The sequence below is a fragment of the Copadichromis virginalis genome, linkage group LG7 (genome assembly GCF_057382275.1).
Source record: "Copadichromis virginalis isolate Kocher_CV1m ecotype Utaka linkage group LG7, C_Virginalis_male_GT1.1, whole genome shotgun sequence".
NCBI lineage: Eukaryota > Metazoa > Chordata > Actinopteri > Cichliformes > Cichlidae > Copadichromis > Copadichromis virginalis.
The window spans coordinates 47617863-47632536 of record NC_140624.1 but is presented as its reverse complement, the minus strand read 5'-3'; the positions used below and the strand labels follow the sequence as shown (position 1 = coordinate 47632536).

At 41.5% G+C, this 14674-nt stretch overlaps 1 protein-coding gene across 3 annotated transcripts in view; it reads right to left on the bottom strand.

The window, feature by feature from the left end:
• Positions 1–1607: 1607 nt before the first annotated feature.
• rgs3a (regulator of G protein signaling 3a) overlaps positions 1608–14674 on the bottom strand; it is a 122970-nt gene continuing 109903 nt past the window's right edge. For all 3 annotated transcript variants that reach the window (XM_085463834.1, XM_085463833.1, XM_085463832.1), the window contains 4 exons: positions 6089–6190; positions 5042–5103; positions 3873–4039; positions 1608–3771 (listed from right to left, as the gene is read on the bottom strand). In XM_085463834.1, coding sequence (XP_085319960.1) covers positions 3571–3771; positions 3873–4039; positions 5042–5103; positions 6089–6190 — 532 coding nt within the window. In that variant the 3' untranslated portion in view covers positions 1608–3570. The remainder of the gene's footprint in view (positions 3772–3872; positions 4040–5041; positions 5104–6088; positions 6191–14674) is intronic.

Sequence of the window (14674 nt, the reverse complement as noted above, 5' to 3'; positions counted from 1 at the left end):
ACAAAGTACAGTAAAAAATGATATAAAAAAAATGAAACTAACTGTACTAGCTGTCATGCAATATCCTGGTAGCAAGTTATCACTTGACGGGAATGGTGCGATAAGAGGCTGTCGCAGAGGAGGAAAGACTGAGAGACATGGTTGCGGGACATGAGGGATCTGGGCAGGAAATGTGAGATGGATGTGTTTTGGAGTTGACAGCTGAATTTAAAAACAGTGACACAAATGACATTAAGGAAGGAAAAAGAATTGGCAAAGTAGCTCATGCGTATGAACTTTGTTTGGTAGAAAGGATGAGCAAAAAAAAAAGAAAATGAACAAAAGTATATGTTTTCAATACATAGAGACGGCCAAGGGGAAGCACTTCAGAGAGGAAGCACTTTTGGAAAAAAGAAGCTGTGTCTGTCAAAACAGATGGCAACTGGTAAAGAGGATTAGGTGCTGTTACTACTGTCTCCAACGCCTCTTCAGACTGATCAACCCCCCTCCAAAAAACACAGACAAACACACACACACGACTCTCATAGACCTCCAACTGTTTCTCTCATCCCAACCCAAAAACCCAGCCAGCCATCGACCCTGTGTCACATTTACACCGTCCTTTATTAAGAAAACAAGACAGCTGGGATCAGGGCAAGTCTCAATGTTCACAATCATTGTTCCAAGTTGTTTTCTAAAGCCACACTTTTTGAGCGTTTGCAAGGTTTGAAAACAACTGTCTATTTTAATTGTTTTATATTTGGCAGTTTAAATATTTATTATAAAACTAAAAAATTAATAAAAAGGATCTTTTTTTAAAGGCGTTAAACAAGGTGTGGGTCATTATGGCCACAGTGGCCGAGGAGTGAATTCTTTCCCACCCTGCCGTCATGTGAGTTATTAAGGTCACACGGGTCGAGGGGTGAGTGGGGGTTGAATCGCCTGAGAAGTCTGAGTTGTAGGTAGCTGACAGCTGGTGTCAAAAGCCACCACCTCTGTTCAACAATGGTCGTTCACAATGGACGTAGATGACCTCTTTCACTCCTCTCCAGATAGTTTGATCTTCTCAGTCCATAATGTTCACATCGGAAATTTCCCACCTCTTTTTTCACAGTTCAGTCACGTTTTTAATAGTGACTGAACCCTCAGGACCACCAAGTGGACAGCCCCACTCTGGGTTAAATACTTCCATCAGTAGCATCGCCTCTTGGATGAGCCTTCAGTTCAAACACTCAAGACTTGTTACATATCAAAAACTGAAGTTGCGACTTGATAGGTGTGTGGAACTCAAAAAACTGCCCAAAATTACAACTTCCTTTCAAAAGACGTCTGGTGTGTGCTTGGACTAAGCCAGACTAAATGTCATCCAGTTTTTATGCTCACCTAATATAATTATGTGCCGAGGCTAGCTTCAAAAAGGCAAATGAATGCATTTTCCAAAATGTCAACACTTCCTTCGAGAAACTTCAGGCTTAATGCATGTGTTTTGTTTCTCTGGGAGTGCGCGGGAGCTCACGGACCACCTGAAGAGCACATCACATTACATCTCAGCATGTTTGTGACCAGCACAGATAGGCATTAAAAACAAAATAACATAAAAAAGAAAAAGAATGCACAGACAAGAGACATCTTATGTCATCGGTTGGTTGGTTTATTTATCATTAGCAATGACACCACATGTACTCTACTGTTTTCACTTGCTATTACCGGAGATGCATTTTGAATTGTAAACAGTGATAATGATACTCCTTACAAGCAGTGTATGACCAGGGAAAAGAGCAGACTGTACCTGCTCTCGCTCACCTAATGTTTTATTTTTATTTTTTAAACAATACATGTCATCTTATAGTTTTGAGTCTCTCATATTTACATAGATACAGCCGGGTCCCACGTTCATCACCAGCAGGGACTTGTTTGGCTTTTTTGGGGTTTTTTTGTTTCGTTTTTTTTTTTTTAATGTGCTATCACATATTTTTCTTAAAGAATTATATTTACAACCATATTGCCCCCTTCCCCCAGCTGCCTGCTGCCGGGGGGGAGGGGAGAGTTAACACAGTTAGAATCACTTGCTTAAACTACTTATGCTTCTTGAAAGTTTACGCTGTAAGTCAACCTTATAGCTCTAAGTATTTTTTTTTCTCTTAACAAATAAAGTTAATACAGAGCTCAAACTGTTCCGTCTTCCCCATTAAAAAAAACGACCAAAGAAACAAACCAAATATCATATTAAAATAAAATAAAAAATAAAAAGAAACAATAAAATATTGCACTTAAAAGTTCAGGACAGCACTGGACCTGTTTGGTGGTTAAATTGAACAGTGAGAGCTTTCAGCTGAGTGCCTTGGAGGACGTGAGGAAGTCTGCAGAAGCATCCAGCAAGTTAATCTAAATAAATAGCAAACCTTTGTACATGTGAAGCTTTTTTTTTTTCTCTGTGAAACGAGCAACCTCTCGTGTATTGCTCAGTAAGAGCGGGGAGTGCATGTTGGAACCCTAAAGCATGTAAAAAAAACAACTGTGTATAAAAACAGAAACAGAAAAGCACATAAACTAAGCAGTAACCTGTCATAGCAATGTCCTGAGAATGGTTCCTTGATTAGTCCATGAGCTACAATGTTAAAGGAGATGTTTTTAATCTTCTTCCTCTTGGATTTTCCTTCCTTGTCGTAAACAGTCTATGGAGACGGGAAGCAAGTCGTCTTGGTTTTTTTTGTGTGTTTGTAGATTTTAATGTCTTTTAATGTGAGACACATATTTGCGTTTTGTCACAGCTCCAGTCCATCTACTACTTATACGTCTGTGTTCTTTGCCCGTCTTTGTCTTTGTGCTGAACACTCACGTCGTCTTTCCACAGTCTTATGAACAAACTAAGGTGAAAGCCATTTATAGAAGCTTCGAGCGGAAGCAGGGTTTAAACGGATGCGCGTGAAACCAGAGCCACGCCGGTGGCTTTTCATTCAGACATCAGCTTGATTTTTCCTCCTCTGTCACAGAGTCTGATGAGAGAACGTGAAGGAAGAGGACGTCGCGTCGTACCGACAGCTTTGAAGTTGCTTCGCAGAGAGAGACGTGATGGAGCAAAGCAGGGAATTCTCAAAAGAAATAAAGGAAGGGGGCGGAAAAGTGATAAAACAGTACCGGACTGTCTTCGTGTCGCAGGGATTTCTTTTTTTTTTATGATGCAACTCCTCCTTTACTCCAGTACAACTGGACAAAAACAAAAACAAATTGATATTTTTTTTGCTGACAATATGAATGAAAAAAGGAGAACAAAAATCAGTGATGAGACAAGCGTCCAGCTCCTGCTCCAGCCCTTGCTCATGGGCGTCTGCATCCATCCATCCATCCACTCATCAGTCGAGCCATTCACCCATAACTATGTAAACTACATTCCTTTGCAGTGCCATATGTTTGCCGTGACCTCTCACACCACAACAGAAAATAATGAACAGACTGAAAGACAAAAATAAAAAATAAAGGCAGACAAAGAAGCGCACATCCCACCCACTCTACGTATAACTTTTCAAGTCTGGCCTCTTTTTTACTCTCATCATCTTTCTCTTCTCTTCATCTTCTTTTTTTTCTAGTCTCTTATGACGAAGATGAAGTTGAAGTGGAGCTAGGCTTTTTTTGGTTGATTAAGTCCAAGTAGAGTTCAGAGCGCAGGAATCGGGGGTATGAGTCCTTCTCCATCAGCCCGTATATCCGCCTCTGAGCTAGGTCAAAGCAGGAGCGTGTCACATTCTGCAGGTTGTCCTTAGTGTGATCTCTAGTGTATGAATCCAGATTTACCTGCAGAACCAAAATAAGTGAGAATAAGTCCAGGAATAAATGCATATTTCCTTTACCATTTTCAAGCCCTTTTTTTACAGGCTGCGTTTATTCGCACTCACCTCTTTACAAGACTGGATAGCGATGTATTCTGCAAATATTTTCTTGGCTTTTGAGGCCATCTTGGACTGTGACTTGATCTTCTTGTATTCCTCGCATGCTAGCCAGAATTCCAGATTCTCCTCGCTGAACTCTGTGCGCAGGAAAGCTCTGAATGCTGCCAGACCATCTGAGGGGAAAGCAGAGGGGTGGGAGGGGAAGGAGGAGAATAAACAAGGAGAGAGTTGACTAAAGTGCCATGGCAACCTCAAAGCTGAAGCCCTCCTCAGAGTTTCAGTGTCTAAAAATAACTCGGTGACGGCCTTTTGAGTCATGTGGTTGGAATAAAGTGAATCGTGAAAAAAAAAAAAAAAGAGAACCTGAATACAGCAGCGCACATTCAACTGTTCAACAGCCTTTTAAGTGACATCACCCCTGTGACTCTGTAATTCCTTAATATTTGGGGCATGATGGCAATGCTGCTCCTGTGCACAAGCTGCGAATGAACAAAGAAGTGACTGTTTCAGTGTAAAGGGGGGGGGGGGCTATGAGGCACTTTGGTCTGATTTTTTTTTAAAGTTTTGGTCCTGTTAATGATTTAAGGAAGAAGGCATCCAGGAGAGAGAATAGCAGGAAACCTTGTCCTCCCACAGCTCCTGTCTGCACCTTTCCGTTCCCATGAATCACCCACGCTGATAAGCAGAGCCAATGCACGCAGTCATCTCTTACCTCATTCTGGTAAGCAGGAATGAGGTAAGGAAATTAAAAGAGAGCAAATAAAGAGGCCAGCAAAACCGAATGACTAGCAGATGTAGCGCTGGCGTCATGTCAGCTTTTGTAAAAGAATCGGGAGCAGATTGTGGGTGATGAATTGTGGAAAACCTCAGAATAGCAGCACAAGAGCGAGATGCCTGTGTTGGTCTCACTTTGTCATTCTGTCTCAATTATGAATAGTGTCTTTTAGGTTATGGAAACTTGCTGAAAGCTGCACATTTACATAAACAACGTGTATGTGTGTGCATGTATATGTCAGTAAGTGCATAGTTTCGGTGCTCATCTACTTCCTTCTCTACCTTAAGCATGCACTCTGAGTCTAAAACCATGCTGCACTAAACAGCAATGTAAAACACAAGAATGTAAAACACATGAGGCAAAAGTCGAGAGAAGAAAGGAAAAGAATCCAGCCACTTACATTTGTGAGACAGCAGCTTATCAAGCGAGTCCCCCCATTTGAGCGCTTCCTCTGGGGTGGGCCTGCAGATGAAAGCAGAGCGATTCTTTAACAAGCCCATTTCAGCCAGGTTTCTCATTGTGTGACCCATCCGCAGAACTTTGCTGGGCAGGTGAGAGGAAATGCAGATGCAGACACGTCCTCTATCTCTCTATCTCTCACTGCTTCCTTCCACTCTGTGTCTAGTCTCTCACATTCGGTTCTACCTTATGAATGGTCACAACAGCGAGAGCCATGAGTCTGCTCCACTGTAGTGGTGGGGGGAGGCTTTTATAGTTGCATTCAATGCAACTTGGAAGGCAGTGGAGAGGGGGAGTGGCTTCAGACAGCCAATGAGGATGCGCAGCCTGGTTTAAGACCTCCTACTCATATGGGTATCTGTCTGCCCCCTGCTGCCTCTTTTTTTGTATCCTGCAATGAAGTATGCCTTTTTAACGGCCAATCTTAGCCCGCTGCAATCCACGTGTCAGGCCTTATTTGGGACAATATTTTAGTTTCATAGTATATTCTATTACCTCACCTGACTCGCCAACAAACGTTGTTGCATATTACACTTTTTCCTTGTTCTTACATCTTCTAAGTAATGACATAAAGACAGATTAACTTCCTTTTTAAATCGAGCAGACCAGATAAGATGCACTGCCACAAAAACTATGATTATTATGGTTATATTAGCTATACCTTGAATACATTGGGGATGGATATTTACTCTGCCTACTTGATGCCAAATGATCCACACAAATAAATATGAATCTACTCAACCGATGAATATAGTTCACAGAGAAGTTAAAGGGCTGCATCCAAGCATTATGCCTTCCTTCCTTCTGGCATGCCAGCCTTACTCACACACTCTCCCATTCATTTAATTGATGCCAAACTGCAAGCACACTCCCATCTCTGCCCACATATCTGTCTTCCAAGAGCCAGGTCATCACCAGTTGTGGTGAGATCCAGAAAACCGTCTGACACGCACCCACAAGCACACGCTGTCAGGAAGTGGCCACTTACTTGACTGACTTCATAGATTTGTCTAACTTCCCGGCTGGGTTGCTTCCTGGGGACTCATTCCTCCTCCGCAGGAAAGCCAGCCGATTCTTCATGTCTTTGGCCCTGAGTGAAAGAAAGGTAGAAGAGAGGAGGAAGTGATGTGAAGGAAGGAAGGGTAAGAAAATGAAATAAAGTGGATAGAGAAGGAAGACAAAAAAAAGGAGACATGGGAAGAAAGTTTGTTGAGTTTCCAAGTCCAAAATCCATAACTGAAACAATCCAACGCATGGAATCAGCAATTAAGCTCCACGGTGCTGTAAATCCAATCCATACAAAAGCAAACCAATCAAAAGCCAGAAAAACAAGGAGATAAGCATTATGTACATTCTAGTTGTCAGCCGGATATGTTGGTGTGATGGCACAGAATTCTCCAGCAGCAGATGTCAATTTCCTTTTTTCGCCGCTTCTTGTCAGCGCCTCTCGTGTCAATCTAATTTCTCTAACAGCCTTTCCTGTAGATGTGTCCCTGGCAGGTTCCTCGGCAGGGACTAAACGAATGTGGCAGAGAAGGAGGAGAGAGACTCAGTCCTCACTCCTCTGTTTCATCACGCCATTCTCCGTGTGCCTTGAGGGGTTTCTGAGAGAAAACTGACCTAGGCCAAAGGCGCACGGTGACATCCCCAAGTGCTCTGCTGCTTTCATCCAGAAGCAGCACCCAACACCCTCCTGACCGCCCACCTCACCTGTTTCACCTTTCTCCAACCATCTTACACACAGAGACGCCCTGCTGCGCATGCGCCACATCGAGTCTCAGATAAGGTAGCACACCAGTCCTCTGTACCCATGGGCCCCCCCAGCAGGATTCTGCGTATTCCCATAATCCCATGGTGCGTGTCCTGGCTTTTCCTGACCTGGAGCACGTGCTGCCTCATTGGGATGTGACCTCACTCAACACCCATTTCCTGAGTCCCTGCTTTTGATTTCCACTGTGGATTGACTGGCCTGCTAATAATGCAGCACAACGTTGTGCGCTGGGCTGGCTCTAATCACTGCAAACTCTCCCCCTGCCAACTGACAACCCCCCCCAGGAGAGCATGCACACCCCAAATTAAGAAACAGGGCTTCCAGTTATAGACAGCTATCATTCAAACATGCACACACAGGAGGACGGAAGAGCCCGGCACTTGCGGATTAGCACAAATATAGCACGTGAATATTCATGGAGAGTAATAAAAGAACAGACATACAACCATTTCAAAGAACCCCTCTGCACCTGTGCCAGCTCGTGCCCACTTCACTGGAGCTTTCATGCCAGACAGGTGTTGGAAAACTCAAAGTCTCTACCAGTGTGTTTGCATATATTTTTGCAATTTTTGCAATGCTTAAAAGTAGCGTCGCAGCTACAGAGAACAAAGTTCGCTGCTGATTTGCGTTTTTCCAAAGGCTGCAGGACAGGTGAAGTAGAAACATGCCTGTACACATGTAACCACACAAGTGCACGAACGGTTGGCAAAATGCTAATCGCTCCTTTAAAATCAGGATCGTGTGACCACAAAAAAGGAGTATTTGCACTTTTCAGACTTATGGTTTCACATGGGGTGCTTGTGGGATAGTCCAGAAAGAAGGAAACTGTAAAGAGCTGTAACCTGAAAAAGAAAGTGCTGATGAGATCTTTTACCTATTTATGTTTTTCTTTCTTTCATTATCTTTCTGGAAGATGTTTAGAGATAGTAATATTCCTGTTTTAGATTTTTTTAAATTTTATTTTAGTTTGCAGCTGGGATGGTCTCTAGTCTCCCATGACCCAGGACTGGATCAGCAGAAGGAAATAAATGGATCACAAGCTGCTTCAAATCACACGGCATGCTGATTTCATGCAAACAAGCAGCAGCAGAGAATTTCTTGTGGAAAAACTGGCTTCCTTGTTAGAAAAACTAATAGCATTAGTATACCGGTACCCTATATTTTTTGAAAATATAAGCACCTGCCCTTCTTGTCTAAAATCAGATGCAAATTAAAATTCTGGCTGCTTTGTTACATTCCCTCCCATTAATTTAGAACTACACAATAAGTGCCCTGATGGAGAAATGCAGCCAGTCTTTGGTACAGTGAAATTAACAGGAACTAAAAGGGCCTGTGTTTATCACTCTTGTGCTCCTTTGTACTTCCTTTAATGCTAAAATGGTGAAAAATGCAAATGTTCTATGAAAAAAGCCCTGTAGCTGAGATATAGATCTAGAAAAATCCATGTAAGAGCCTTTTTTTCAGGCCAGGTAACCGGGGAAATGGAAATATCTTTAAGAGAAGATGACTCATCCATTGATTGCTATAGCACAAGCGCTCTGCGTGAAACAGACTCAAATCCAGATGTTTAACTGCTGTACAGGGCTCTTACACGGCATCCTCGTGAACCGCTCGAGTCTGAAGGATATTACTGCTGGGAAAGAAAAAGAAAAACCTTGTGCTGTTAAATAAACTCGTAACATCAGGGCTGGGTTTATTAGACGGTTCTATATTTAGTTTGTACCCGAGGCAATTTACGTTTAAGCTGGGCATGTGTTAACATAAAGGAAAGCTCTGTCTTGCAAGTGCATGTGAGTTTAAAAAAAAAAGAAAGGAGCGTTTTATAAGAGCTGAAAAGTTCACTCTTCCCATCACAAAGCTGCTTTATGTATTTCTGTCTGGTTTTATACAAGCTGAGCCCATGTGTCAATAATGTGACAATGATGTCACAACAGCTAAAGGAAATGTATGTTTCTCTTCTGCCACCAAGTGGATGCCACTGGATACTGCACACCCAAGCAGCTTACATCATCTTCTTAAATGATCTTTCCATCCATTTAAAAACAACAACAAACAAACTCAAACACAATGCCAGCTGTGGAATAAGTGACACATGTTACCATTCTCTATTTAAATCAACACAGCCTGGAGTGCATTAACGCTTTGTTTCTGTGTATGCCTTTCAGTAATTGCAGGAACTCTGCTGCTGCAGCCATGAAATAAATTGCCTGTGTGATTATTTGGTCAACGGAAGTAAACACCACTTCCACCAATTCAAGAAAGGCTTTCATAGTCCTGGTTTTCACTATCTTACAGAGCTAGATTAAGTGATTTGTGCGGACGACTCTTCACAATCACATTAATGTAAATAATCACCCAAACAAAGGAAGAACATCCTGGTTAAAGCCCCTTTGAACCATTAGCACACATATAAAAATAATAAAAGAGCAACATAAAAACATGAAGCAGTTGTAATACTGGCAAAGCCTGCTGCTTCTCACATAAAAAGGCAGAAGAAAGTGCAGTTACATAATTTTACGTATCATTTTGTTCAGTCCTGGAGATGGAAAGTCTTCTTGTACTTGACAAAAGTCACTTAACCATAATACTGTGCTGAACAGTTATCTATCCGGTGCTCTTTGTACCTCTGCTCTTTATGTGTTAATGGTACATACACAGTCGCAGTCCTCACAGCCTCTGACCTTGAGTACCTCTCTATTTAAAGTTCCTCTTTACTGCCTCTCTTGAGCTCTAAATCGGCCCCTAGTCCTTTTCCATATCTATGCTGCTGTTTTTGCTTTATTAAACACAGTGACCACTGCAAAAAGTGAGGCGCAGGTATAATGTGTACGCACGTTATGCGCCTGCTTGCTTCTCTGCGAGAGAGAACACTTTTACGTGCTTGAGTGAAGGAGCAAGAGGTCTTTTGCGCTGCAATTATCTGCAGGTTTCCATGCTCTTTATTCCCTCTTTGCTTGGCTCACATTAGTCGTACTAATAGCACCCCCCTGGCTATTCCTGGTGTTCTTGAAAGTAGGCCGCACTCTCTGGGAAAGGCTCTTGTAGCACATGGGGAGACAGCTGTAGACAGACATATTGCAGAGCACAGTGTACCATATAAGCACAAGACAAATCCAATCCTCCACTTCATTGCAGTATACCGCTCACTACATTTATCATAATAACTGTGCTTAAACTTTTGTTAAGCCCATATTTGCACAGTCTTGTGTCCAGCAGATCTTGTTTACTCAAGGCCGTTTGCCTGTGAACTAGATGCTGGACATGACACACAAATAACGCTGTGCTGGCACATGTGCCTGTTTGTGTATTTGTGTGTGTGTCGCTATAACGGGTCAAGGGTTGTGTCAAAATAACTGTGAGATTTATGTGGGGAAATTGTAAGCACTTGCATTGTAGATTCTTCACTCACGAAACAGTGGTGTCCAGAAACACAAGCCACATTCATCAAGATAATAATCATGGGAATCGTAACCAACAGGAAGTAGCCCTTGAATATTCCTGGAAGAACAATGAAAAAGGGAATTGTCCTAAATTTTGTCTATAAATATAACACCATCACGTCCACCATCTCCCTCAATCAAGGCTAAAAAAAGAGCTCTATTTCAGAGAAACTCACCTTCCTAGCCACAAAGACCACATGAGCAATCCTATTCCTGAAATCCAGGCTGCGTATATTAAGAAAAAGGGACAGCCTCAAGTTAGAAGTAAAAGCTGTTTCCTCCAAAATAGTCTCAGTCCTTCAGCCTCGTGGGGGACTCTTTTCCCTCATTGTGACTGTCAAATGAGATCCATGTAGAGGTCAGATAGCTTCCTACCAGCCTAAGAGCAATAATCCATGTGGGACTCAAACCAGCCCCTGCTCACACTTTTCTCAATCTCCCTGCTGATGTTTCTAATTCTCGTTAACAACATTCAAACCGCAGTTAAATCCACACACGCCCAACACAGTTGCTCTTACCTTTCCAGGTATTTCTCTGAGAAATCAACCATCGTGTGAAGCATGGGTGCCAGCATGAAGGCAGTATGTACTGCATGTGAGTGTGTGTCAAAAGTCCAGGGCTCTGTTTGGCAATCACATTCCTCTAACCCCTGAGAGGCTCTGGTGGAGCTTTATATAGCCCTGAGGGTCTGGAGAAGGCGGACCCTGGGCTCACTCAATCCACATGGACTGTTTAAAGGCAGATTCCCTCAATTGGGGTTTGAGAGGCTTGGACTACAATGGGAGAGGGTCTTCTGTCCAAGGTGACGAGCTGCATCAGAACAATTTGCTTAAAGACCTTTTTTCTCTTAGCATGGAGCTACAGTGGCCTCTGAGACTGTGTCGCTTGGACCTAAAAACCGTGATAGTAGAAAACAGTTGCACACTAGCTGTCCTGTGTACTGGCTAATATAGAATAAATGTGGACAAGAAAGAAGAATTTGTGTAATCCCACAATGCTGTATGGAGCGCTATAACAGTAGCAGGACTCATACAGCATAGCATTGACTGATCATGTAGAACTAACAAGTATTCAGCATTGCAGTAGAGCTATCACTGCATGAACCTATAAACTGTAAATAGTTTCAAGGGCAATGGAAAATTGAGGTTTCATCACTTTAATGTACGATGAAAGAGCCCCAGACATCTAAATGCCTTTTTTTGTGGTTTTTAGTGTGATTTATTAAGCTGAAATATATAGTTTAGTGTAATAATATATATCATCTGCATAACTTGGACTTTTCTTCAAAAATAGGAACTTTAAGTAGTTAATCTCAGCAGTAAATTTGCAAGCATTTCAGTGGACACTTGGCCAATTCTCACACCACAAAAAATGACTTAGTTCTTGTACCTTGGCACCAATTACAGGGATACTAATCATTTTGCAGGAAACCGCTTTATCTGTATTATATTTCAATGACGGCCAATCTCTATCCAGCAATACTAATGAGAACACTGCATATATTCAGTGTAAAATCTATACATGAGTCAGACAGAATGGCAGAAATGAACAGATGCTCATTTGCGTTGTGTTTCCAATAACAGTTGTTGAGTATCTTTCTTCATTTTTGTGCCTTTTCCATGTGTGTGCATTTAGCATCTCTTTGAAGTGAAGTTGGATTACCAATTTAACGCTTTAGTATTCTGATCCTGAACCTATCAACATGTATCAGATTTATGGATTTTATTGCTGCTGGTTTGAAAGTGCTGTCACCATGCAGTGATCCATTGTCTGTGGAATAAAGATGCTAGAAAGAATGCTTATTTGAAGAAAGACCATATTTGTGTCTTTTTTGCTATAAATGATGATCAAGATAAAGTTGTATAGATACATAAGCCATATGTAGACATAAGTATTAGGAACACCTTTACCTAATATGCTTTGGTATTGCTGCAAAAACAGCACTGACCAGCCAGGCATGGACTCTGTAAGACCTCTAAAGGTCCCCTGTGGTATCTGGCACCTAGATGTTAGTAGCAGAAGTCCTGTGAATTGCGAGGCAGAGTCGCTGCAAGACCTCTTGCTGCACATCACTCCCAACCGTCTCTCCTCTGGTTCCTTGCCCAAAGAGACCCTTCTTAAAGTTTTAAATGGCTAATTCTTGGCATGATTTGGCCATGTCAGATGTAATTTTTCCGCTTTACACTAATCTACATCTACTCGCTCAAGCGGCTCCCATGTTATTAATCAGTCTCCTACTTTCAAGCGAAGTAATTTGATATTTAATTTCTTTCGAGCATGCTTGTGCATCATATTTTAATCTATAGCACAGAGAATTTTGGTGAATTCTTCTTAATGAGTAGATATTTCCCTTGCTACTGGTCTGCAGTGTGGCATATTGGTAAATGACTGGAAGTGGGTGAAAACTGTATATTCAAAAAGAGTCATCCTTATTTTACTGACTGATGGTGACAGAAGAGAGTTTCATGACTGACTGACATACAGTTTAAGAACAAAAAACTCTTTTGTTTTCATGCAACCTTCAACAGTGTCAGAACCATGTAGTAGAAATGCTACTTGCTTAGCCTCTAACACACACAGCATGAACCCACTTAAGCTGAAGGCCATGGCACCCAAGAAGCACAACATCCTTTTATTAGAGCAAGGACAAAAGCAGAGACTGGTGCAAGATTAATCTCCGCATTTTGACAATTTGACTAATGTTGTTTACTTCATGTGGCCCTAACGTCCCACCTTACAGCTGAGAAAAATCAAGTACAAATCTTATGGTTCAATAGCAGCAGTTTGAGAATTAGTATTTTTTTTACCTGTAATCTTTTTTTCTTTTCTTTTTTTTTAACTTTCCTTATATACTTTCCTTGACGCTCTAATATGTCAGTGTGATTGTTGGCCAGTGTAGAAGAGTTCAAACTTAAGAGAAATGCTGCATGGATGTAGTCCTATGTGTCGTTGCAATATTGCAGTATAATATGAACTGCAAATAAATGAAGAGCGCTGCATTACATATTGATTAAAAAAAATTACAGTACTTTATCACTGGCCTGTAGACCATGCTTCAAACTTGCACTTGCCTTGGCTGTGCCAGAAGACAGCATGTGTAGTATTAGATGACAAAGGTTTTTTCTACCTACTGCAGTCAATCAAGCTGTCACATTTTTTTCTAACCAATCTATTTAGGCACACATTGCTCAGTATTATCAGTTTGCTCTGTGTTTGGGGTCTTGAATTGTAAAATAGGCACACCCGATATATTCACATTAAAAGTATATTGTATTCCATATTGTATTCTTTTTATGCCTGTTTTATTCAAACATTGAAGACAAGCTGAATAGGTTTGCAACAGCTGACAAACAGGCTACATACTCCAGACCACTGGGAAAAAAATAGCTGAGGAATTTTAATCACTTAATCTGCTCTTTAACTAAACACTGCAAAAAAGTAACAGGCTCAAGGACAGCTACTGTTTTATTGTATGCAATGTAAGAAATGTGCTTTCATCTTTTCAAAGAAGAGAACGAGCAGCCGATGAATTGCTGAGCCCATGTGCATCCCCAACATGTACACCTTACTTCTCACCTCAAAGAGAATATGAAACGCGCATATGGTTCCATACACCTCATTTACCGCTTCATTAAGCAGTTGATGAGCAGCATTACACTATGAGCTTTAACTTTCACATTTGTCTTTCAAAGTCTATAGCACATCTCTGCATTTGCAGGTCCGTGAACATGTAGATATTATGCGTGCAACATTAATTAGTCACATTTACACCCGAGAAGCACATCCACAGTTTTCCTATCTGCCTTAATTCATCTAAATTAAATTTTAAAATGACACTCGACATCTACTGGGTATTTGTCCTAACACTCTCAGTCGTCAATCCATCAATCCAGCCACACAAAGGGTGTGACTGGATTGATGGATTGTTTAATACATTCCACGCTACAGAGGGGTGTGAAATTGTACACTCTGTTGATTACATTAGCATTAAAAGGCTGGTGAATGAACAGGAGGGCTGCCATACTTGCTGTTTTTCTGCTGAGTTGGGAAACGTGTCGCCATGTGCTGATTTTTTTTTTTATTCTTGGCAAAAGAAAAACATACATGGAAGTACAATATATTAGGTAAAAACAGAGTTATACAGTTCTACTGAGCTTGAGCTCAATTATTCTTCAACGTAGCATAAACTCTTCTGCAAGCTTTCTTGTCATTTCTTTAAGCAGTCTTTAGGAAAAGTTCTCCAGGCTTCTTCAAAAACATTCAAAGCTCTTCTTTGTATGTTGGCTGCCTTTGGTTCAATTCTCTCACAAGATTATCCCACACTGCTTCAGTAATGTTGAAGTCTGGGCTCTGGGGAGACCAA